The sequence below is a fragment of the Zonotrichia leucophrys genome, chromosome 1 (assembly GCF_028769735.1).
Source record: "Zonotrichia leucophrys gambelii isolate GWCS_2022_RI chromosome 1, RI_Zleu_2.0, whole genome shotgun sequence".
Lineage (NCBI taxonomy): Eukaryota > Metazoa > Chordata > Aves > Passeriformes > Passerellidae > Zonotrichia > Zonotrichia leucophrys.
Window position 1 is genome coordinate 60,741,956 of NC_088169.1, and position 26,773 is coordinate 60,768,728.

The 26,773-nt window shown below is 41.6% G+C and overlaps 1 protein-coding gene across 1 annotated transcript; it reads left to right on the plus strand.

Annotated features, from left to right (window-relative positions):
* Positions 1-3,287: 3,287 nt before the first annotated feature.
* On the plus strand, positions 3,288-25,004 carry TNFSF11 (TNF superfamily member 11). The gene is made up of 5 exons (XM_064724187.1): positions 3,288-3,541; positions 11,775-11,942; positions 18,382-18,427; positions 18,510-18,608; positions 23,771-25,004. Exons 1-5 carry the CDS (start codon positions 3,323-3,325, stop codon positions 24,190-24,192), a joined length of 954 nt encoding a protein of 317 aa, XP_064580257.1. The 5' UTR covers positions 3,288-3,322; the 3' UTR covers positions 24,193-25,004.
* The last annotated feature ends 1,769 nt before the right edge of the window (positions 25,005-26,773 follow it).

Here is a 26,773-nt window from a genome sequence, read left to right on the forward strand (position 1 = left end):
TCCTGACCCTAATAAGAGTGTAAGTGGTGACAGAAGTGGAATGATCAGAGCAAACAGTAATCGAAGATCAGCAAGACTTGGGAAATAAGGAAACCCAGAAGTCTTCGTCAAATTCATCTGATATGAAATCTGGTATCTGATAGAGTTGCACATTTTGGTTCTCTGTCCCATCTTTAGTCTTGCAGTGCCAGGATTGCAAGGTTAGAGATGGAATAGCTGTTTTGGGAATATAATTTTCCAACAGGAAACTGGGTGTCGTTGTTCTTCCCTAATGATGCATCCTGTGCTGGATGCTTGGTTTCACCCATAGAGCTCCCTAAGAGCAGTGAATGCATTTGGTGCTGCCTATAGGATTTCAGAATGCTCATGTGTAGGATCTGTATATTTTGGTGGTTCTGCTGGAGCAGGGGTTTATCATGAGGGCCATGGCAATATTTGGGTATGATTTTCCTGAGCTATCTGGCTCTAGCCAGTATATACTAGTCTACCAAAACTTGCTTTCAGTGATGGAGCTAATGATAATGAGTGTGGTTTGAAGGGAAGGATGGGTGTTTCTAGGAAAAATAATTTCAAAGTATGATTTTCTTCCAATATAAGCTACAACTCATTAACATTTTCCATTATACATTTCTTGCATATTGTGGTATATGATACCCAGTAGGGGATTTCCTCTCTGTATTGTGCTAAGTTTGAAAAAGGTTTAGGTGGCTTCTTCAAATATGCAATCCTAGTGGAGTGTCAGTGTTGAACGAGCATCATCTGTAGCTTTGTGAGGGCGTGTCAGGAGTGCTTTCCTCAGAGCAAGTGAGGTGATGTCTGTGGGCTATATCAGTTTTTCTAGTGTGTTTTGGATAGCTGATGGTTTGTGGAAGGAGGTGTGTTGGTCTGTGGATTTTCTGCATATGGTATTTTGACGGTTGCTATTTTTTATGTTGACCTTGGTGTCTAGAAAGTTGGTGCTGATGTAAGTTTTCCAAAGAGTTTAATGGGCAATTCTGGTTGCTGGATTTGTGGTAGAAATCAATGAGGGAATCTAAGTTTTCAGTAAAAATGTCATTTATGTACCCCTAGCATACCAACACATAGGAACCTGTGTTGGTTTGATGGGAAGGTTTATGCGGGGTGACTCCTGATGTCCTGGATGAAAGTACCTGGATGAAAGTACCTGGATGAAAGTACCTGGATGAAAATCTCAGTTCCATCTGAGATTTTGTGAGGGTGAAATGGTTGTGGATGAACATGAAACAGATGGGCTTGGTTCTTCAGTGTCAAGAGACTAGACATTTAGGATTAAGGTCAGCAGTAATGGTTCCCTGGTGTAGCATACAATGGACAGCAATACTAAAGACGGTAGAGAAGATAGTTAATGAAGCAGTGATCCTGGAGGAAGCATGTTTATCTAGAGAAAGTTGTTTTTGTATGTGACAAAGTATTTAAAGATGGTGTCATCAGATCTTCATAGCTCTTCACTGAAAGTCTCCTTTTGTTTCCTTCTGCAAGAATATAGAAGAGCACCTTAAGGTGGCGAGAGCTGACATAATTTTTTTCCATCTTCATTAGGAAGAAATTTGATCTCTAGAATGAAAAAATCTGAGATCTTTCTTGAGTTCCTTCTCATAGGAAAGCATAAAAAATCACGTGCTGGCATCACTGATACTATCCTAAATTCTTTATAAATTGTTTTATAACTAATTGAACTGGATTTTAAAAACTATGTAGACCCTTAAAAACCCCCATTTAAAAATTTCTTTCTGAAAGAATTGTTTTTGTAGACCAATGTAAAATTGATTTAGGAGTGTGCAGCTCACTCTAATGTGAGATTATTTTCATGGTTATTTTACAGGTGGTAGTGGCTATTTTGTCTTTTTTTTTTTTAGAAAAATTGAGACACAGTTACAGGAACACTTCCTCCAATTGGATTACAGATCACAGTGCTCCCAACGTTTCCCAGAATAAAAGCAAGCATTTACAAAGAAGAAATAGTGGTAGATATTCAAGGTTGGGGTATTCCTCCCAATGGCTTTGTGGTGGGTGATGTTGAGATGCAGCTCCCCTCATCATCATTTCTCATGTGCTGTCTTGTAGGTGAAGGAATTGCCCTTGCGCTATTTGGGTTCAGTGTTAAACATCAGTTCCCTCTGATAGTGATTTGTTGCATGGTGGTTTGGTGAGTTCCAGTTTCCTTTACTTTGTTGGAGCTCATAATTACGTCAGGTTCTGTCAATCTCTCAGGAAGGTAAAATTTTCTCAGGTTCTTAGATTAGAGAGCCCTAAACAGGATATTGTGGCATGTGTTTGAGTTGAAATGCAGACTTCTTCCTACAGACAAGATGACCTGTAAGACAGATCTGTGTCATTCTCCCATGTTCCTCAAAGCCTGAGCTGGACTTCAACTCACTTTTATATCTGGCCTGAACAGGACTCTGAGAGGACAAGGAGAAAGAAGATGGCTACAAACTGTAGCATGGCTTTATGAAGAAGAGGTTTTGGTATTGAATGTAAGCTGAGACATAGAGAGCACCAGAAGATGCTCCTAACCAAGGGATCAGAAATGCGTCTGTAGTGGGAGATGAGGAGGGTCTGAGCTGGTTTCACTGGCAGCCAGGTGCCAGCACACCTTTGCCATGTCTTTAACCCTTTCCTTTAACACGATTGTGAACTGCATTGCTTCTTTGGACAGTGCAAGTCACTTGTGCTCATTTTAGCCTGGCTGGAGTGAGGAGCGAGTGAGACTGGGAGGAGTTAGCAGCCTTTCGGTCCCCGAGGGCTTGGACCCACCGAAGGGGCCAGGGGATGCGCACCCGAGGTGCACGCTGACTGCACACACCGGGAATTCACGGGACAGGGACCCTGCAAATGCACCCAGGGGCTCAGGGAACCCTCGGCTGACGGGGCCGCCTGGGCGGAGCGCAGACCTGAGCGGGGCAAGGGAGCGGGGGGCAGCAGCAGGCGGCGGAGGCAGGGCTGCCCGCGGCGCTCACCCCGGGGCGCAGCGCTGCGCGGGGCGGGGCAGCGCCGACCGCCATCCGCGGGCGACCTGCCCGGCGGCGGGGCCGGGGCACCGGGGGCAGGGGCGGGCCGGCGGGGGCCGGTCCGTGCTCGGGGAGGCGAGGCGAGGAGGGGGCGGCGGTGGCGCGTGTGGCGGCAGGCGGGAGGAGGAGGAGGAGGAGGAGGAGGAGGAGGGCGGCCGGGGCGCGCCGCCCGGGGCTGATTGGCCGCCCCGTTTATAAGAGGTGCCCGGCCGACGCGGCCAGGTTGTTTGCCGGCGCTGGGGAGCTCGGCGGAGCCGCGTGTGGAGCCGTCGTAGCGGAGCGGAGCTGCGATGCGTCGCGCCAGCCGAGACTACACCAAGTACTTGCGCGGCTCCGAGGAGCTGGGCAGCGGCGCCGCCCACGAGAGCGCCCCGGCGCCGCCGCCGCCCCCGCCGCCCGCGCACCCGCACCCGCCGTCCGCGTCCCGCTCCCTGCTCGCCGCCCTCGTCCTGCTGGGGCTCGGGCAGGTGGTCTGCAGCGTCGCCCTCTTCCTCTACTTCCGAGCGCAGGTAAGCGGGAGCGGGCGCGGCCGCCTCGCACCCTGCAGAACAGGGCAAGGCCCTCGTGCCGGTGCGATCGAGGGGATAAATTAAAGAGAAACAAACAAAAAGTTTTAGAAGACGCTTCTCTGTCTCTAAAGTTGATGCAGTTCTGAGATGGGTCGGGCCAATGGGCTCCCAGTGCCCTGCCTAGCGTGTGCTGTGCCCTGATCCCTGGAGCTGCTCAGTACGAGGGTTCCAGGTAGCGCTCCGGGCATCGGGTGCATTTTGGGGTACGGGGCTTCGCCGCCAGGTTGGATATGAGGGGTTCCCTGACTCAAAAAGCAGTTTAGTCATGATCCTTCACCTGAAGTCTTGCAAGGCTTTGGTTTTTAATGATCAGCTTTCAGTTATCCCCTGGAGAGAATTTTGGCATTGGGTAGACAAAGTTTTTATAGGCAAAGTTTCTTCACCCAGAAGATGATGCACTGGAACAGGCTGCACAGGGAAGTGATTACAGCACTAAGCCTGACAGAGTTCTAGAGATGTTTGGATGATGCTCTCATGTACATGGTGGGATTTTTGGAGATGGTGCTCTGTGGGGTCAGGTGTTGGACTCGCCGATTCTTGAAGGTCCCTTCCAACTCTGCATAATCAGTGATTCTGTGGTATGGTTGAGGTGTTTGGCTGCCGTAAATGTTTCACCAGCAGGAGAAATTAGTTTAAGGACAAAAAAAGATCGTCATGCAACACGACTGGTGATGGTTTGTCACTCAGGCTCCGCAGGGGCGCTGCAGAGGAGCTGGGTCTGTGTGCCCGTGGGCATCCGCCAGAGGTGCCTGCTGCGGCTCAGGAGCTTTTCCTGGGATCCTGGGGGTGCCTGGGAGAGCCGCACCTCACCTGCCAGGCCCCGAGTGTGCCGGAGTGGCTCGGCAGAGGCAGCGGTGCGTGCGAGGGCAGCGCGGGAGTGTCGCTGTGGGAGCAGATAAGGTGATGAGCGGTTGGGCTTTCGGGGAGCGGAGCACTCGGCTTCTTGGAAATGGCTCGGCTGCCTGGATTCCCTCGCTGCTGCATCTCCTGCCCTGCAAAGCTGAGCCCTCTCGGAGGAAGTGGGGAGCTGCCAGCGAGTTGGTTCTCAGGGCTGGGTGTTAGATTTCTGCTTGGCTTTATTGTCGGATGCTAGCTAGTTCTGTTGATGTGGCTCTCACTGCCGTCATGGAAGTGGTGCTTCTGTTGTGTGTACTTTTCATTTGAAGTCGGCACAGACTGGAAACCTGTTTCTTTCGGTTTACTTTCTAGGTAGGGGCACTTGATCTTGAGGTAGCAGGCTGGATTTCTTAACTAAGTGCACTCTGAAAGCAGGTGTTGCACAAGTGTATACCCACTTAATCAGATGAGTGACTGTCAAATATACAGTAACGCTGCTGATAATTTAGTATGCGGACTAATTCATATTTTCTTACTGACAATGACTTTGTGTTTTCCATTTTTCGAAAAATAAAAATGTAATGGCAGTACAGCACTTAGTTAATCATAACTTGTATATTTTGGAAGAGTGACATCTAATTTCTGGGACTCATTGTAAAGTAGCTTAAAGCTACTTGTTTGCTTGACAGTGAAATAAATTAATGCCTGCTTCAACTTGTGACAGGGGAATGTTTTTCACTCCAGATGTTCATGAACCTGAAAAGACATTCTTGTCAAAACACAGCTCAGAGATGCACAGCTGTGTGTTCATTAGGGGGATTGAGAGCCATTGCAATCAAAACAACTAATCAAAGTGTACCCCCTTATGAAAGGCTCTTCCTGACAGGTACATGTCAGGGTTTCATGTGTGCCTAACAAAGGGTAAAAAAGAACCATAATGGCTATTTTTTTCCTGCTTCATTGATTTTAAAACATGGCATGGTTCAGGTGTAACTCTGCATTTGACAGGTTAATTCTCTTGCTAGCTTCTTGTTCCTGTAGATTTGGAGTAGTGCTATTGAATGGAGTCTTTCATAAATTTGAATTTCCAAAACATCTAAAGAGGTGATATAACTCGATGTAGGCTTGACTGAAGTCATTGCCTAAAAAATGTTAATGGAGAAAATGAAATCAATGAAAAATAGAATAATAAGTATACTCTTGAATTTAAGTACATAATTCACTATAAGAAGATATGGTAATTCATATTTGTTCACCATTTCTAATTGTGGAATAATATAGATGGAAAAACATAGTAGGTCCTGCAGCAGTTAATTCTTATTTCACACTCTTTGAGATGTATTTTATTTAAGTGGCACATGATCAGACCTCTTTCTTTTGGAAAGATTTCTGTGATGTTTGATTTTATTAAGCTACTTCAATTTGGCCTTTTCAGAGTAAATTTCAGCTATCTACATTTGTACTTTAATGACAGAACTTAATTATTTTTAATTAATTTTGTTGAAATAATGGGGCATTAGTAGTAGTAGCTGTGGATGAAAAGATTTTAATTGTTTGCTTGGTAAATTAAGCAAATGTGAATTAGAAAGATCTGACTGTATAGGCTGATGTTAAGAAATTATATATCTTATAGAAGCTCTTTAAACCTTATCTAAGAGTCTGAGTAAACTCTGACTCAGTTTTACCACTCACATTTTGTCTGTATTCGCATAAAATCATTTGGGCTGGATCATGACATCGTATAAGCTGAGACAATAGTTGAGGTTTTGGTTTTTCCTTAATTTTGTTTATTTTGTGGCTTGAGCATTTGGAATTTCACAAGACACATAACTAAGACTGACACTAGGTTTTCACGGGTAAACACATGTTTGTGGCCAAGAAATAATGCAGTGCCATGCAAGTGAGACAATGAGCTGGTATGGCGAAAAAGAAAGAAAAAAAAAAAAAGGCAACAAGTTCAAATTTTACCAGTATTCTCATAATAGTGTACTGAAATGTTAAAACATTAGCATGTTTAATCCATGCTTTTTGGTCTATCCTGTGCAGTGTACTGAATCCCAGAAATTAAACAATAAAGAAATGTATTGGTCTTAAGCATTTATTTTGCCTATACTTTGAGGAGTATTTTCTCATTATCTATAAAAATGCCATGAAAATTTAGTTAAGATACCCAGAGCAGCTGGAGGTCGTCACTCGATAGAGATTCATGCACAGCACAGGGTGAGAGAAGTATTTTCTTTAACTTTGACTGATAAATGCTGAGGTTTAGTCTCCAAAAGCTTAGCTTTTAAGCTTTTCTTTCTGGCCCATTTCCTTAGTGCACTTAGATTTCAGAAGAGTAGGCATCTGGTCTAACACTGACTGAGCTGGAGAGCAGTGAAGCAAATTGAAACTGCTCAAAATGGAATGTGGTGGCTGAGTGTCTAATGCTCACAGTTTAAGCTAGACCTCCAAGAGTGTGCACTTTTCCCATTAAAAAAAGTCTGTCCAAATTTCAAGTATTCTACCAGATTGAAGAGGTCACAGTTGGATAAGTGGTGATCTGGAAGAGCAGTTTTTATTGTCATTTCATGCTTATGTGGAATTCTTGTGGTATGTTTTCAAACTATTACCTTTCAGACTTCAGTTGAAGTTTTGTGAGCATTGTGGCTAACAGAAAAAACAGCTTGCTGGGGATTGTTAACATCTTTCAGAAGACTGAAAGAGCCCCTTCTTGGTGCTTAAGAAAGGTCATGGAGTGCAAAGTGATATTTGATAGTCTGGAAAGTGGTTTAAGTCTGAAAAAAAGTGCAAGTACAGATTTTAAACATTTATTGTAAGGAGGAAGTATTTAATGCAATATTGTAACAGTGCATAATTGATATAAAATTTAATAGTAAAGCTGGGTGGAATGCATTGTATTTCTTAAAATCAAACTGAATCCTTTTTACATCAGAAAATTGGTTCTTAATTCTGTAAGGTAATCTAACCTATGATGCTGGAGTTCATTTTGGCTGCCCTGAAGTGGCTGAATAGTGTCCAGAAATGCAACTAGAATGATGAGAGATGCTGAAAACCAGGGGCACTGAACAGTCTGACCTGATTTCAAGGTCAGGCAAAGCAGATATTAAAAATAAGCTAGACACTCCTCTCTTTAGTTTAATTCCTCTACTGTATTTAGAATACTTCACACTTTATAAAGCTTTCTCCTTTATTTGTGTTTGCATCTTGATATTTCTTCCAGATATTAAATCTTTAGGACTTTTTGCTGAAGGTGCTCTGCCCTGCAAGTTAGCAAGCTGCTTCTGGTATAATTCATCATAATTTTCTCATTCTATAGAAGTTCTTCTAAAAACTCTCTTGGAAATTTTTCTGTGCATCACTACTTCCCCAGTTTTGATCTCAATGCTTGGTAGTGCTTGTTTACAGCCTTGGTAGTTCAGTGCCTGTTCTTTGTAAAGACTTATGGTGCAGGATTTCTGAGAAGTCCTTTTCAGGCAAGTGAGCTGATTTTCGTAGTTAAATGTGGTGAAGACTATTCTGGAAGGTATTCTTTGAAAAAGGTGAGGGCAGCAGGTGCGTTAGCTTAGTCCCAAGATCAGAGTTTCCCCTTATCAAGCAGTAACTCTGGAGACTTGTAGTTTTTTGTCAGGGTGGGCTGCACAGCTCCAGGTTGCTGAAACTGTCAGCTGCAGTGTTCCCATTAAGCCTTTAGTCTTTCACCTGTAGGTGCAGAGATGCTGGATTTCTGTCTTATGCCTTGAGCAGAAAAACTGTAAACTGAGCAAGGGATTCTGTGCAATCTGCTGTTACTGTAGTGATACAGTATTGTGTGACACATTTGAATGATTGCTGATAGCAATTAGTCTATGCTGGCATGATTTGTCATGCTGGACACTCAGGCCTTTACAAATTTCATTATTTTTGTGCTGTAAAACCTAGTTTTCTTGCCTGTAATTCAGAAGATGTGTTTTAATAAACCCAAAACTGGGACAGTAGTCTCTGTCTAGTAGAATTATTGACACAAGTTAGTATTTATTGGCAGTTATTTGCTGTAACTTTCTATGTTCTATTCTGTGATCTGTGTAGAGGGCAGAAGACTCAGATACCCAGATCCTGTTAAGAGACATCAGTTCAGTCAGGTCTCTAATGATCCCAGCATGAGAGGTTACATTTGAAATAAAGGGTCCTATTTTGGGTCCCTCAGTAGCAGAAGTGTATCAACAAACTGGAAGGTGTCCAGCAGAAAACCACCTAGACAGGTAGGAGCCATCATGTATAAAAGAATGGAGAGCTGGATTCTTTGACAAAGAGCAGACTAAGGTGAGGGAAGCTAATCACTGTTTTTAGCTACCTGAAGACAGTCAGGCTCTTCAGAAACATGCTGCAGAAACAAGAGGCACAGTCATAAATTGCACCAAGGATATAAAACCCAAGGCAAGGTTTTTTTACACACTAGAAGTGGTGAAGTTTTAGGACAGTTTGTCCAGAGAAGCTGAAAGTCTTCCTTGATGGACATTCCCCAAAGCTTGTCTAGAAAAGGCCTTAACCCACCTGGCCTGAGTTACAGGTTGGCCCTGCTTCAAGCAGGGGGCTGGACTAGAGACATCCAAAGGTACCTTCCAACCCAGATCGTTCTGCAGTAACTGCCTTTTAGCGCTGTTGGTAAACATTTTGTGCTTTTCTTTTTTTTTTTTTTTTTTTTTTTTAGTTCTTTCTATTTTATTTCTTTTTTATGATGTTTAGTTTATTTTGGTTGATTTTCTGGGTTCTGAATGCAAGTGGAACATAGTGTGAGGGATGCTTGAAGAGTTCACTTTTACAGTCAGTTAAAGCTAGTGCTGCCTTCCTGATATTTCATTCTTATACCCATCCCTGTACTGACTCTGATGCTTATCTGATATATCTGGAGTGACTTGGTTTTCTGGAAGTAATCTTAAAGGAAGTAAGACCAGCAAAAATTCCTCCCTTGCTACTGATTTAGAAGAGGAGACTGAAATCCAGGAATTAAAATCTGTGGTGAAGGGGGTGAGAGCAGAGAGGTGCTGGTTTAGATCTCCTTGTGCAGTTAATGAGGCTGCACTGCACTAGCTGACTTCAGAAGGCATTAGTGTAGGTTTTTAGTACTTAATTCATAGAGCTGCAATGGCTTTTCACAGATTTTCTGTGGGGATTATGGGGATTCAACTGTCAGGCCATCACAGGAAGATGTTACTGCCTCCAAGGCATTCTGTATCTCATCACTATGCCTCTGGTCAAAGCTGTGGTATATCTTATGGTCTTCAGGTGAACCTTCAATGACCTGTTTCATTCCAGATCTGCAGGGATGACTGAGACAGCTAAACCAGGCTACAGCATCTGACGCTGGTCTGGATTAATTGGGCAAAGAGCTTTCCATCTGGAGACTTGAGCAGAAGGGTGGTGATGGAGGAGGCAGCATTTGGTACCGCTGTCTGTGCAACAAGTGTGTCTCTGCTGTGTGCTACTATAGGGTGGCTGCCCGGGTGCTGTAGACTTTAATTCAGCTCTGTTATCCTAACCTTACACTTTTAAGGTAAACAATTAATTTTTTCGGTGGTTAGGGAGTTGAGTTTATGTTCCTGTAAGCAAATGATATGCTTGATTCACTCTGGCTGTTTTGTATTGAGAAAAACTTCCTCCTGATATGGTGTTTTGTTCAGCTCTGTGTTAAAGAAAACTGAGCACTAGGCATCATCCATAATGTCTTGGTATTTCTGCATTGCAGTTACAAATAACCTTTTGTAATTCTCAGGTAGAAGTCTTCTTTCTGGCTAAAGAAAGACGGAAGTCAATGTTCTTAAATAGGCCAGCTGATACAGTTAGGGAGCCTAGACTAAGAGTTTGGGTGCAAAACCCCTTCTTTAAGTCTGAAGTAAAAGCAGAATAAATGCAAGTTGAGAACAATTTCTGGGAGTCCTAGGCCATCTCCGAAAGATAGTTGTTAATCTCTTCAGTGTAATGGATTTGGAGTGTGTAGAAAAAAAAGGTGAAATGGTTTAAATAGTTTTTGTGCAATAAAATGCTGTCACGGTACAATTCTAATCATTGGATTATCTTCCAGTTTATCTAAGTGATAGAACACAGGATTTAAAAATATACTTGATTCAGTCACAAGGACTGATTGGTAAAAATGTATTGCAGATACTCTAAACTTACCATTCCTTGTCCAATGCTGCAGAGGTGTCTTGTGGCGCAGTTTAGCCATCTTTTGGTCTTTAACTTTTGCTGTCTTGCTGTCTTTGTGACTATTTCACACAGCGATATCTCTTGCCACTATCATGTCTTAATCCCAGCTGGCAACTAAGTCTCAGACCAGCTGCTCACTCCCTGATGGCATTCTGGAGAGAACTGGAAGAGTAAAAGTGAGAACTCATGGTTGAGATAAAGAAAATTTTAAAGATAAAGAAAAAGCTGCACGTGCAAAGGAAGCAGAATATGAAGGCAGGTGTTTAGCCATCCCTAGGACAGCAGACATAAAATGACTTGGGAAGACAAATGCCATCATTCCAAATGTCTCTCCTTTCCTTCTTCCCCCAGCTTTACATCCTGAGCATGATGCCATATGGTCTGGGGTGTCCCTTTGGCCAGTTCTGGTCAGCTGTCCTGGCTGTGTCCTGTCCCAGCTCCTTGTGTACCCCCACCCCTGTCACTGGTGGGGTGGGAGGCAGAAAAGGCCCTGACTCAGCGTCAGCCCTGTTCAGCTGTAACAAACACATCCCTGTGTTACTAGCACTGTTTTGGTCACAAATGCAAAACACAGCCCCATACCAGCCACTGTAAAGAAAATTAACTCTATCCACCATGAGCACATCCATATACATAAAACAGTTCCAGTGATAGCTGACTGACAGCTTCAGTGATATAATTTCAGTGAAAAAATAGTTCAGAGATAACTTCTGTGTCTTCTCTTGAAAATGATGTGCTATACACACACATACATACTGTCCCCATGTTTCTCTACTTGACCTTCATGTGTCATCTTACAAACAATAGCTTTTGAGGTAGGATAACTGTGCATGTTTCCTGCTAAAATAACTGTGATATTGCCCTGAGTGGTTGAAATACAGAATTCAGAATTATTAACTTTACCATAAGAGTGGGATTTATCTTTAACTTTTGAAAGTCACATACCTAGTCTAAGCTAATGAAATAGGCAGCACCAGGAGATAATTCATTCTCCTATCTCACATGTTTGTTGGATGTTGGGAACTTTTTCTCTTTACACTGCTTATAATTATAATTTAAATAATAAACTTAGCCAGGGGCCAAACTTGTAGGTGGTTGAAAAGTGTCTCTAACACTTAAAACTGTGGTTGTGCTTATGTTTTTGTTTCAGATGGACCCTACTAGAATTTCAAAAGAACATGCACACTGTGTCAGAACACTTTTTGGACCCCAGGAAAGTACAGATTTGCATGATGCCTCCTTTGAAAGTCAAGAAGCGAAGTTAATGCCAGAATCCTGTAGAAGTGTGAAACAGGCTCTCCAAAGGGCGGTGCAGAGGGTAAGTGGCACAGACAGTGTGTTCTTTATTTCATGGTCCTGTTGAAATTAAAACATTTTTTCTGAAATCTGTATTCAGAGGTAAGTTCTATAAATTATTTCCTGGTGTTTGAGTAACACCTGGTGTTTTATCCAGGATTGTATTGTATTTGCTGATGAATCTGGTAGTGGCTAACCAATTCTGTATTCAAGCACATTTTATTTACTTTATTTTTCTTTTAAGAAAGGAAGACTTGAAGTTGTACTAAGAAAACTGATTGAAGTTAGATGATTACCCATTGTGACATTTGGATGGGCCTGAAGAGTAGTAATTTATTCTAATATTTGTATAGGTTTTCCAGATGCTCATAACAGGTGTCAGTTCCACATTGTTTTCAAGGGAATCTTCCAAACAAGATTCTCCTAAGTCAAAATCATCAGCAAGCAAAATACTGCCTGAAGGAAAAGGAGATAGCATTTGCTCTCATTTGCTCTTGTTTCTTTTTCTGGAGTCCAAAGTGAGGCTCAGTTCCTGCTTTGGTTTTGCTCACTTTGCCAGTTCTGTGTTCTGTGCAGGCCATTCTCACATTGGCAGAGGACCTCCTTGGCCATAGCATGATAACTGGGTGGTCTTTGTCCAGGAATTGAGAATGACAGGTTGTTCCCAACACAAATGACAAAAGAAGTCAGCCCTAATGAAGAAGCGTAGGCAAGCTGGAAATATGCCACAATCCCCTTTTACTGCAGTTACTGCCTTTGATCTCTTTTTGTGTTCATTATAGTGTTTAGTGCTAATTATGGGCTGTGTAACAGATGGATGTCTGCTATGGTATTTGGTTTTTCTGGCTTATCAGACCAATTACAACTTTACTGCCTCACATCTTCATAGGACTGGCAGTTTTTCATTAAGAGTACTACATAAGATTTGAGCTGAGCTCACATATGCTTTAGCATGAACTGTAATTGACTTAAATCTACAGCATTTGAATTGTGCTAATGTGATGTGTGGTTTTAACAGAGAACTCTAAGTGACAGATCTTTTTGTGAACAAAACACAGAGACACATAGGAGTCTTGTCTCTTTTGCTAGCCACCTCCTTCAAGAGCTTTAGGGGGAAACAAAGGGTTATTTCTGTAGGATTAGGTCTTCCCTCCTGCATTTTTTAGAGCCTCTCACGAAGCACCTACATATGTGCTGTGTGCTGGGCTGCTCCTTCACTCGTGACAGAGGAAGGAGCTTGTTACAGTAAGTCAATGGGGAGCCCTGTGTTCTGGTTATTTGCTGCTGGTTACTCAACAAAGGCACTGGCTTTAGCTGAGGCTTTATATCCTGCCAGTCTGGATGGAGGTTAAATGCTGCAATGTCCGTGGCCAGGATAAGTAGTGAGTAGGGATAACTTTTTTGGCTGATCGCTATTAGTTTGAGAACAATAAAATTTCCCTTGCCAAAGTAATTAGACTCTGAATTTCCTTTGAGTGCAGTGGAGTTTATTAAGCAGCAGCACCAGTGGTCTGGATGCTTTGTCATCTTGTATCAATGACAGAGAAAGAAATAAATAGGAAGGTGGTGACCTGAGGTTTTTTACATCTTGTCGGTACAGCAGAGAAGTGAAAGTAACAGTGTCAAGGCAGAATTATATTTATCATCATCTGTAAATTCTGCCTTTCAGACACCCTGCAACGATGAAGAGCAGAGATGCAGCTATAACTTACTTGCAGTTGCACGCACTCCTTTGTGTGTGGATCCAGCTAATGTGACTTAAAGGAGGTTTCCCGTTGTCTGTGCTTTCTTCACTTTCCTTAAGGAGAATAAAAAATCTAACCTGTGTGTTTTAAGAACCAGTATCCTTATTTGAACTGGCAGCATGCTAAGTGACTAAAATGGAGCATTTCAAAATACCATTTATGTTTTTTAATTTTTCAATATATTGTGTTTTGCAATCCGAGCTGTTCAGGAAATGAAAATAGACAAATTTCTTTTGCTCAGGTTTATGGTCTGGTTACAGCTTCTGGCTTCCTGTGCCAGTTCTCATCAGTTTTCTTTGCACACCTGTAGACAGAGTGCTTAATGTAAAGCAGAGATTGATGTTGAAAGTGGAAGTACTCTTATGAAAACCAGTGTAGTAGGGCTGCAAGATCCAGACTAGAAATACTTGTCTCCTGAAAAAGTAATAGCTTTTTCCTTTTAATCAGAATCTAATGATTGATTCCTTAACATATGCTGTGATAAAAATTCTGCTTAAGGATCAGCTTACTAAGTAGAGAGAATATTTTCAATATTGCATATAAACTTGCAAGCAGACAAATAATATACTTTCCTAGCCAGTCTGTTCGCTTAATTTTTTTCCATGTAACCCTGAAAAAGTTTTGGCAGTCCAGATGCTCTAACCACAGTCCTTATGAAGTCTGTTATGAGCCTGGAGTAGAAAGGACTACAAACATATCTTGGGTCAATCCATAAGTAACTTTGCTTGGCAGGGCTCCCAGGTTCTAGCTGCTTGTGGAGTTCAGGCATAAGCTGTTCTCCCACATTGCAACAGAGTGCTTTGCTAGACCTCCAGGGCAGCATTTATAAAGAGATCTATATACTTAGCAGACATTTAAAGAGCACATAGTTATGGACCAAGTAAAGGTTTCACAAGTGATTGCTGTAAGTTGTTAAAATTTCACCTACAATTTTGTAGGTTTCCATCGTCCAGCCTTACATGCCTTTTTTTTTTTTAACTTGCAAGCAGTAGACTACTCATTTGGAGAGAGGTTTTATTGCTGGTCTCTAAGCTGCAGTCTGAATATAGGTTCATGTACTTTTTATTTTACTTCCTTCCTGATTAGCATTCTTCAGATTGCTGAATTTCCGGCAAGAGAATCAGATACTTCTTCCTGGTATCAGCTGTACTTAAAGCACTTGGTAATAAAAGAGTTAAGTGCTTAAAGAAGCTTTAAGATCACCTCTGAAGCAATAAGTGAGTGTCCAGAAGTTCTCTTCTCATTGTTCTCTAAAGGCTACTTAGAGCTGCTCAAAGTAGATTCTGAGATATTTAGATAAAAGCTAAAGGAGACTAAAAACCTTTCACAAATGTCATGTCTTCAGGTGTAGCCTTGTCTCTGCATCCTCAGCATTGGACATAAGTTCAAGAGCAGCAGGTATTTTTGCAGCCTGCTGTGGATGAGGTAGCAAGCAGTTCCCAACTTTCCAGGCACTTAAAACATGATTTTTAACTGTAAAATGAGAAAGTTTTGGAGCTTCTTAATGGCCTTTTTTTTTTTTTTATGAAGGGAAGATATGTTTTTCATTTTGGTGACTGACTCCTTGTCTGTTGTTTAAACAATGAGTATGTGGAGGAGGTTGGAATGTGGGAAGCAGGCCAGCAGAGTTGACTTGGTGGGCAGTGAGCAAATGACAAAGGTGTACAAGTGCAGCTTGTCATAAGATTAAGAGTGGGGTGATTTTTGTGTACAGTTCTGCTAAAAATAACTGAACAGCTTGGTATCACACACGCTTCTGTGGATGGCAGTCTTGAGAGAAGTTGCTGGTAATGTTTTGTCAGCAGTTTTCATGCCATTATAGCAGTGTCTTAGTCACGGGTTCCGTTGAGTTGTTTCTGCCTCCTTAATGAGCCTCTACATTGTGAGTAAGTGTGAGACACCTAATAACATTCAGGAGCTAAAAAACACAGTGGATACTTGGGTGATTTGAGAAATCACAGCTCTTAATTCCTTGCAATAAGAATACCAGGGGATTTTATAATCCCATTAAGAGGCTATCTTCAAACATCCACTGAAAAATATCCTTCAGGGTCAGAAGCAAGTACAGTTACATGCTTTTTTAAGGTAGGTTATGTATCAGCACCTTGGAACTGTAGGAACATCAAGTAAGAAAAAAAATCAAGACGTGTTTAACTGCTTATTCTTTAGGAGGAAACCTACAACTCCGTATCTGTTTTCTTGGGACTAATTAGTGGTTTTTGCCTTCATTTTGGAAGCTGGGGCAACATAACAAAGAATATCAATCTTAGATGAGGCTGGTCAGAATCAAGTAAAGAACTTGACACTAGTCTGGAGCTTAGAGAGCTGCTGGAGGATTTTGTTTTCTGGCCACAGTCTTGCCACTTCTGATCCAGTGATAGGCTCACAGAAGAGTCAATGAACAATTGGCTCAAACCTCCCAGCTTTGGTGTTGTTAGTGCTATGATCTAACCAGTTGAGCTGATCTTGAATTCCAGACAAGGAGAGTTGTGGACCCAGGTCCTCCTGGGTAGCTGTCCTGCTTACAGCTGCAGATGAACAGCACCACCACCAGTTAGAAAGGAGAGCAGCTCAGACTGATTTCATGAGGACCAGAGCCATTCTGTGTAGAAGATAAGCTGAGTCAGGCTGCTGGGTTTCAGAAGGTGAGGTATTCAGCTGCTTAAGCTAGAGCATCTTTGGAAATGTGCAGAAGCAGAACTGAAGGCTCCTGAGGAAAATGTAAGCTAAAACGAGAATAGCAGTCCACCAATTCAGGCCTTTCAAGGGCCGAGCAATTATCAGTCATGGGATTTTTCTTTTTTTTCTTAGTACCAAGTCTAGATCATAGGAGATTAGAATGTACGTGGTTCTTTTTGGATCTGCTCAGTAGGCTTTCCAGGCAAGGACACTATCACATCCTCCCAAAGGAAAGGATATTGAAGCAAACTTCACATCTGAGAAGTTTCCAGTAAGAAAGCAAGAAGACAGACATGTCTCTCCTTCAAGGGAAAAAGGGCTGAGATAGGTGTGCTGCAATAATCTCTGAGAATGTGGTCTATCTCCCAGGCTCTTTTTGCTTTACATCCTGTTCTCTTCAGGATGGAGGCCTTTGTCATTTTTCACAGTACCTAGTATTTGCATTCTCTTGTCATCTTCCTATTTCTTACTCAAATGTGGCTAGTGGCTGATGCTGGCATGCAGCTCCTAGAATTGAACTTCATTTTCGTGCTCCTAGAACTGACATTGAAGTAGGAAGATCAGAGAAGCAAAGTGAATGTAATGCAGGAAGTGGATGTGAGTTTTGCTGCTTTTGAAGTTGTGATTCTTCTGCTTTTCTTCTCGTCTTTACAGCAAAAAGCATCTTCATGATTCTTATCTATGAAATAAGCATATCTCAGCTGAAGCATTATGCTTTGATAGTCATACTACAACTTCCACACTACTGTGGCTTTTCATTTTGGTTTAACATTTAAACACCTACTGAAAGTGGAAAGTGAGAGTAATAAATGCACCAGCCAAGGCACTACATATTTCACTGTGGTTGCAAAACTACATAAAAGCAGGACTTCAGGTGTTTTCAGAGCAGAATTTCAAATTCTGAAACACCCCAGTGATTGAGAGCACAGTGGGACTGTGCTGATCTGGCCAAATGTGAAATGTGTTTCATATACATGGATTGAATCAGGCAAACAGCAGTGTGTGAGGCATAATGATGAAATAGAGGACCACTCCTAGGTTCAAAGAGGGCTGTCTTCAGCAAAATGTTTCCTTTTACTAAACACCTTCTTGACAGCTCCATGATATGAGGCATTCAGAATAACCAACATATTACCCCTGTTTTTTTAGAAAACAGACAGTCATGGGGAAAAGGGAGACAGAACTGAGGGTTGAGCTTAATACTAAACTTAGTCTAGGCTTGTAACAACATCAGGCTGCTTAAATTTTGAAATCTGCTGGTTTTATCTTTTTCTCAAGAGGAGGTGTGAATGATTAAAAGCAAAGCTTTTTGTGGTGCCTGATGTTTGCATTTTGTGCTGGTTTTGGGTCCAGGTAGCATAGTTCTTATTCATGTTAAAATGTATCTGCAGCTAAGAATTACACCCTTTTGAAGTCTGGCACCCAGCCCTTTGGTCCAGTGTGGATGATACCTAATCCTTCAGTTCCTGCATCCCTGGTTAGAAGTGAGCCTTGATTGCAAAGCCTTGTAGCCTTCCTTGTTGGTGAGGCGGGGAGGTTGGCATTCACCTCATCACAAATGAAATTCAGAGTTTAGCTAACATTAATTGTTAGAGTGATTACACGCTAGTTCCTGTATAGAAATGCCTCTTTCCTTGCCTTTAGACTCCAAGTCATTAAATCAGTTCATAAATTCCATTGTTTGATGTGATGCCTTCTTATCAATCATTGTTCCATTATACTTAGAGAAATACTCCAAGTACAGTAAGTAGAAAAGGTTTTAAATGTGCTGTCACCACTACAGCAAATCATGCAGTGATTATACATACTAGCATTTCTATCTGCCTTTATTAGAATTACCAAATTACTAGGTGTAATTTGATTCTGTGTACCTGTTACATGAATCCTGTAAATCTGATAATTTATATCCCAGACATCTGAATGTGCTGCAGGTGGAACAGTGTCCTCAGATACATGCACAGATTATTGTAAGTGTGCAAACTAGACATTGTTATGAAACCAAGAAAGCACCAAAGCAATGTCTCCTTCTCATTTTAGGAGGTCCAGCGTGCTATGGGAAGAATGCCACCAAGACCAGAAAAAGGTAGATGCTGGTTTATTAATAAGCAATATTTTAGTACCAATAAACTTGTCTTTTTGGGATAATGCATTTTTTTTATCTCTAGCTGCAATGGAGGCATTAGGACTTGAACTGTACAAGAGGAACAAACCCGAGAAGCAGCCATTTGCCCATCTCATTATTGATGATAAGAATATTCCATCTGGTAAGTTCATTTTTTAAGTGAATACTTCCAGTACTAATATAAATGTATCAAAAGTGAAGTATGTGAAGATATTTCAGCAAAACAGCAACAGACTGGGACTTCAGAAATGGCTTTTGATAGTCAGAATAAATTGGATGCATTAAAGAATTTCAGAGGCAGCAGGAGTAGTGGTTAAAGGAGGATGGCTCCCCTTTGTATCAGCCTTGTGCTGATTTGTAATGGCCTCCATTTCAAATTGCCCTTTTTCTTGACCAACCTCTGAGGGGCAAATCCTGCCCCTTTGTGCTGTCTTTAGGTGAGGAAGATCCACATTGAATGGTCTCCTCTAAAGTTTCCCATTTTCCTTTGGCCTGTAGGGCCCATCAGGAGTTTTTCACTCCCACTGGACTCCAGCCATGAGGATGCATGCATACATACAAGCATTTACCAGCACAAACATTGCCCAAACTACTGAGCAGGGGGAAAAAATTGTTCTTGTGGCTTTTATCTGCCCCTGTGGTAAGAGGATGGCATTCTTTTATCTTGCCAGAGCTCTTATTTTCTGCACACAAGTATTCAGATGGCTTTGTGAATATCCTTGCTAGTACAATACCAGACAACAAGACATGAGTCTGCCTTGGAACACTTTCCAGAGGAAAAGATTTATTCCTAACATTTTAAGATAGTGTTAGAACAGTTTTAGTTTTTGCCCTGGGGCACTGTCAGTTGAGATTTTTTGCTGTATTCTCAATGCTGTGTTCTCAACAGTTGGTGTGGTAAAAGTAAACCAGAGTTTTTTCTGAAGCTGTTAGGTAGGGGATCTTAAGAAGGGGTGCATTGATCACCACTGTCTTCTTTCTCTGAAGATTTATATGTTCTGCAGGGCTGAACTCATTGTTAATTGAGCTATGCACATTGATTTTCTGTTTTATATAACGAAACCAAAGGGGAATGGTGTGTTGAGACTTGAAATCTGAGATTTTAGCAGCCTGCATAGTAATACCTTGCTCTTGCTCTATTTAAAGACAAAGCACTTCTGTACAGCTTCTTGCCTGGAGGGATAGGATTCTTTCAAGTGCATTGGCATTGCCACAATCCAGAGCTTTATAGCAGAGAGCTTAAACAGCTTGTCAGATGGCAGTCAGAACTTCCACAGGCTTTCTTGTTAGCTCAAATGCCTCCTGACAATCTTCTATTTTAGTCAGATTTTGGTTTTGACCTACTTTTCAGTAGGTCAATAGAAGAGGATTCAGTGTCAGTAAACTTACCTTAGCATTTTCTCTTTGGAAGGTTTCAGTTAATTTGCTAGTCATAGAAACAGATCACTCATCTGCAGAAGTGGAGTGTGTGTCAGTGTTACAGTCTGTGAAATCCGCCTTTTTCTGTGGGGAATTTATTTGCTGCTTACCTGGATGTTGCTTAGACTGTAATTTTACAACTGTAATTTACAGCAGCTGATAATTTTTACAGTTGTGCTTTGCTGCATTAGCCTTCAAGGGTGTGGCACAGCACATCTATGGGTGATGGCCAGGGAGATGTTGTTCTTTTTTTCTGCAGATGAACTCCTTGTCAGTGGGATGAGCTGTGCATGTACTCCCTCCCCCCGATCTGACTTTTGCATCTTTCAGAAGAGCATTGCCAGGAGTTAATCCATGAGCACAGCTTCTGCAGCCCCTGTGGGCATTGCAGCAGTGCGGGGCTGCATCCTTAGGGATAGCAGGAGCTCTGAGCCTGCTGGTTGTGAGACACTTCAATATCATGCTCACTGGCATGAGGCAGTACCCACTTGGCTGGGCAGCACAGAGATTAGTGACAGTCATAAAGACAGGCTTTCTCTTTTGGGAAAGAAAAATTTGCCTGCAGGGTCACCGGGAGTTTTCCCTCTGCCATCTTTTCTCTGACTGCAAATGGCAATTTCTGTTTTCTTCCCCTGATTCTTTACCCTGCATGTCTGAAATCCATCTGAATTGTTTTCTGCCATCCCCGAGTGGATAGATTTGTTCTTGGTATTTTAAGGTTCTCTACTGTCATCAAACTCATCCAGAATAAACAGTACCAGGGAAAAAAAAAAAAACAAGTCTTCATCACTGTTAAACAGGATTTTAAGCAGTTTTCTACTGAACACCTTTAACAAAGGGGCCACTGAGCAGTGTCAGTGAGACAACATTTTGCTTTGACTTGGTTCACAATAATGTCAGGCCTCAAGTGGACTTTTGCAGCTGGGGGGAGATTACCCTTCTCAGGTCATGGTGTCCCCACCTACCCTTTGGCACAGAAGCAGTAGTGGTTTGGCTTGCTCTGTGTATTTTTTAAGTTTGCTGCCTTAGGTTAGAGCTGAATGCTTGCTGGTTGGTTTTACCAGAGTTCACTATAAATGTTACCTAGGTTTTAAACGAAAACAGTGAATTTTGGTTTATAAATTGATTACAGAAATTAGTCACTGCTTAAAGGGGAAAATTGCAAACAGAAATAAATATAAATGTTAAATATATAATTTGGGGTGTGAATTGATACCTTTAGCTGTCTAAGGAAATGCTGTAGTATTCTGAGTTATTTACAGCTGCAGGTTTGACTTAGGTGCCCTTTGCCTCCAAAAGACTTTTCAGGGCAAACAGTACTTTGGTCCTTTTTTCAGGCTTTATTTATCCCTGAAAACTACTAGGGTGCAAACAGATTATCAAAACAGGGCTCCTTTTTCCTCTGTTCCACTCACATCAGCTTCCTTCTTGCTAATTTATTTTATTTAACTCATTTGTATTAGTCTTAGTTCAAGCTCACAAAAAAACAAGACATTGTTTTTATTTATCTTCAGTTTTGAGAAGAAGTGTGCATTGTCTTGAATTCTTATATAAAGCTTTTTGCCCTGTCTGGAGACCCATTTTGTTCATTGTCCCCCAGCCACTTCCTTCGCTGTCAACAGGACTTAGCTTGTGCTGTTTTTTTCATGGTTCCGAAGTAAATAATTTTCTAGAAGATACTGTATTGCAGCAATTTTGTTTGTCCCATGGCTTGGGTTATGTGTCAGAGTTTCTGATACATAACATTCATGGACAGCAGATCCAGCGCTTACATTCTCCAGTTTCCTGCACTTTGTTTCAATGTACTGCTTGTTTTGCTGTCTCCAAATCTAGGTGTGTTACCACCAGAAGTGCTGAGAACCTGCTTGCTCCTTCCATTGCAGGCTGCATGGCATAACCCCTACCAGAGCATCTTTGTGCTCTGCTGCTGCCTGTGGCACACCTCTTCTGGAGCTCTGAATTGTGGCAAACTACCTGTCTGCTTCAGCACATGTGATCACAGCTTTATAATATAGCTTGGAAGGGACTTCCAGAAGTTATCTGTACAAATCCTTTGCTCAAAACAGAGAGTCATCTCCCATCCTCTCTTGGCCTGTTCCCTGAGCACCCAAATTGTGTAACCAAAATTCACCCAGAGCCCCTCTCTCAGTTACAAGCAACTGTGGCACCTATTTGCTCTCTTTCCCCTTCTTCAGCAGAACATCTTCCCACTGAGGATTTCTTCAAAATTGCAGCTTGACTGGCAGCTAAAAAGTTGACTTGTCACGTAAATAAAACCTGCCTAGCGACTACCCAGTGTGCCACCAGGCAATCAAGGCATGCTCTTCTGTTCTGTCATAGGTGTGCATTTGTGTCCTGTATCTAATGTGCCTATCTTCTGATCCAGGTAGTGATTTTTTGGTTGTCCTCCTCATCTTGAAGATAGCCCTCTCTCCATGGGGCAGTATTTCTCCCAGACTTAATGCTGTGCAGATGAATTTCTGTAATTTCCTCAGCTGTTCCCGATGCTTCAGAGGGGCACTCTGGTACCCCTAACTCAGTATATTTTGCAGGTGAATAATTGCAGGCTCAGGGACTTAAGATCTTGCTGTCTTTTCCAGTTAATTGATGGATTTCAGATGGGTTTTTTTTGAGGCACTGCAGAGAAGTTGGCTTCTCTGTCTGTTCTTGCTTTCCTAATTTCTACCTGGCTGCACTAGACCCATAGGAGAGCAGCTATTTGTGATCTGCCTTTGACAGCGCTTTTGCTTCTGTCTTTGTGGAAGAATGCCAGAAGGTTTTTGTTCTGGGCTGCTGTTGAAGTATTTCTCTCACATGGAAAAGCTGTTTGCCCTTGGCAGTTAGGGGAGATTCATCTTTCTCAAATCCCCCTATTCCTCCTTCCCCTTCCTTTCTGCACAGACCTGATGGGGTCCTGGGGCATGCTCCTGTACGTGCTCGAAGGAGAGGGCACTGAGCCCTGCTTGAGTCCTGCCATGGAAAGTTTGCTAAGGATAGACTGTTTTTTGGTTCCATATTGGGAGAATGAGGCTCTGAATATTTCAAGCCGGCATTTAGATGCACTGGGAGGCTGAGATATGAAGTTCTCTGGTACCTGTGTGAACCCACTGCTGCGGGAGGGAGCAAGGGGGTCAGTTGTGTGTGCTGAAAATTACTAGGGGTTAGGGGGACAAGTTGGCCACCTCCCATCTGTTGTGTTATGCCCTGGCTGTTACCCTGAATAACAGAATGTCAGTGGCTTGTGCCTATCAGGAAGTTTGTCTTAAATACTTGAATTGCTGTGTGAAGTCTAGGCAACTCAGTGTGTAGTACTAAAGATGCACAACTGTACTGACCTTTCCCTGGTTTTTTGGTGTTATCAAATGAAAAATATGTTTACCTTTCTACCACTACAGTCATAAGAACAGAAAATATGGAAGGCTTCATAAGCTTTCTCTTTTTGGAATTGCCAGTTCAGCATTTTTTTCCAAATTTTAGTTATTCCTTTTCAACACCTGCATGTTAAAGAACAGTAACAAGTTTTTCACATTCCTCTCAACTATTTGTAACTTGACTAAAGTTTTAGGTAGAATGCAATGCCTGATCAGAGCTTGTCTCATGGTTGCTTTGCATAATCAGACCATAGGCCAAGAGGCTGTTTTGTACCATAGTCCATCAAGTGTTCTGCTGGGAGGGCACAGTTGTAAGTACCAAGCAAGATTTGGGAATGTATGGTGTAACAAAAGATTTTTTTTTTTTTAGGAATTTTTATCATAATTGTTTCATATTCACTTTAGCCTACAGAACTCCAGTTGCTATTGATTTTAAAAACATGGAAGTTGCTTTCTAAATATTGGGGTTTGTCAAATGTTTGTAAATAATCCTGTTTTTTTCTTTTGTCTCCAGGAACTCGCAAAGTGAACCTCACATCCTGGCATCATGACAAAGGCCAGGCAAACTTATCAAATATGACGTTCAACGATGGAAAACTGATTGTTAATCAAGATGGATTTTACTATCTTTATGCCAATATTTGTTTTAGACATCATGAAACTTCAGGAAACTTGACTAAAAGAGGGCTTCAGTTGATGGTTTATGTGGTAAAGACAAGCCTTAAAATAAGGCGCTTGGATGTGTTGATGAAGGGAGGAAGCACCAAATACTGGTCAGGAAATTCAGAATTTCATTTTTATTCTGTAAATGTAGGGGGATTTTTTAAATTAAAATCCGGAGAAATGATAAGTATCCAGGTATCAAACCCATTGCTACTGGATTCTTCGCAAGAAGCAACTTACTTTGGAGCATTTAAAGTTAGAGATTTAGATTGAATCTTTTTTAAGTGTGCTGAAAATTTGAGTTTTTAGTTGCCCAAAAACAACTTGAAGAACTGAAAATCTTCTGCAGCCCAATTACATCTGTATAAGCCGTATAAAGACATGTTTTTGCCCCATGTAAATTCCAGCGGGAGTCCTGCAAATACATGGAAGGGCAGAATTACACAGTTCTCCTGATGCAGTCTTAAAGCAGTTTTACTTCATTTGTCTCCACTGGCCTCACTAGTCATTGTGCCTTTTGCATTGCTGTAGTTGAAATCAAACCAATTAAAATTATTGAGCTTCTTGTTGCCAAGTTCTGCCCTGGTTACCCTTACTAGCTTTGGTGCAAACGTAGACAGGACAGAACTTGGCTCCCAACTTGTTTTTAGGGCTCCTTTTTGCTTGGGTTGAGTGTTCTGACCCTGAGACAGCAAAGATGATGAAAGTGTGATTAATCCCATTGCATTTGATGTGGCTTTTCAGATGCTGAGTTAGGGCTGATTATGCTTTGCTGGTTTAGGATTGGAGAGCTCAGACCACGGCAGAAATGGCTTGGAGAACACTTAAACAGTCCAACTTAACTGTTACCTGATTAATAGGGCCATTGCAGGAAGAAGGGAGATCATCTGGTCTTGCAGTTCTAAAAAGTTAATTACAGGTCATGTTGTTATTGTTGCACAGTTAATTGCAAATATAGATTGCCAAAATATGACGTGCCTTTAAAGTGTTACTTTGTGCCAGAACCTGCAAATACATTTTTTAAACAAAAAGTATGTATTTTTATATTCTGTAATATCTAAAGTTATATTTCAGGTGTAATGTTTTGTGTAAAAAAAAAGTAAATTATATTGTCCTATAGTATTTGATACAAAATATTTAAAATCTCTTGCTGTTTGTATATTTAATGTTTTAAACTGTTTTTATGTACAGACATGTTAAACTTGTGCACTTTTTAATCCCAATGGGAAAAAATGCAGCTATAAGAGATTGTTTGCAATTAGCAAATGTAATATATATCTTTGGTCTTCTTAACTTAATACATTTCTTTTAAACTTGTCAGTATTAAGGGAGACGAAATCACACCAATGCCATGAGTAATTATACCAGAATGCTGGTCACTGGGTGCCTTTTTAACCTGGAGGGTAATTAAGCTGGCATTATGTAAAAATGAAATTTAAAAATAATTAATATGTAGTAAGCCCTAGAAATGTTTTAGGGATATTTATAGTTATTGAGCAGGCATATTTTCCTACAACAAAATCTGCCAGTGTCAAATTCTGCAATTGAGCAGTAAATTTTTTAGCTTCGTTTCCTGAAAAAGTGAAGCTTAAGTCATTGCATTGCCTGTTCTTGTCTCCCACTGTAGCTTTTAAAACTCTGCACCGTTCTGCCAGCTTTGGCAGATGAATGGCAGAGTTAAGAGATATTCTTGCAGGTTTTATGAGGACAGACAGCTGAGAACACCTCAGCCATTTATATATTAGTCAGTGGCTGGCCACTGTTGATTTTAGCCAAGAGATTGCCTGGGGAGACTCCTGCAGCCTGAGTTGTTGCTTGTACAGAGCTTGGCCAAGAGAGGTGGGTGGATGGAATCTGAGGGGGTGCAGGGGCCAGGGGGGAGGGCTGCAAGTACTGAGGTCATCTTTAGGGCACATCTGGACAGGGGGCAGCAACCTGTTGGGTAGGGGGATGAGGGAGGATTTTCAAGTGTGTGTGCTCTCTATGGATGATGTGGGGAAAGCCCACTATTTATTGCAGTGGGAATCAAATCTGTAGGAATTGGGGCTTCATAAAAATCCTCAAGCTTTTAATTTTTTTTGTTGTTGAAGGAACTGAGTTGAATTGAAGCAATTATTTTATACTGTACAATAAACATTTCCTTTTAATGTTAATGTTGTTTTCTTACAAAATATATTTCTTAGAAAAAAACAACTTTGTGATTTCTTTATTTTCGTGTGTACCCATATTTCTTGTGCTCAGATTTCAGAATGTACAGTCTGGGAATGGTTTAACTCTCTCAAGAAAACTGAGGCATAAATCAACTATTTTGAGACAATTACAGTGAATTTTATGGAGTTTTGATTTGGCTTCAGATCTACATACAGCACTTTCAAGTCAGGTTATATTTTTAAGGCTTGGAAATTCAGCTGAAACTGAAGGCTTCCCATGATGTTTCACATCTAACAGTTGTCGGTTCTAACCCACAGATCACTGAGCAATCTGAGGCTCTTATTTTTTTCTTTTCAGGGGCTACAGGTCACAATCATTTTTCCTACTATAAAGATGTCCAGTGGCAGGCTGGGAGAAGAATGCCTGTTCTGTGTCCTGGGGGTTTAAGTCACCCTCTGAGGAGGTAGAGATGGCGGTTCAAATGGTTTGAAAGTAAAGTTAGACTTAGCAGCTGATTTTAGCAAATGCCCACAGATGGTGCGATATGAAGGAGGGGAGCCACCAGCACTAAATGTCACCCGAATGACAGTGGCTGTGGGCTGTGTGTTCTGGAGAAGGTCACAGGACCTGTAGCATGTGTTGAACCCCTGAGCACAGACTTGTTGGTTGTGTGTGCATCCTAAGCCACCAGAGCTGAGATAGT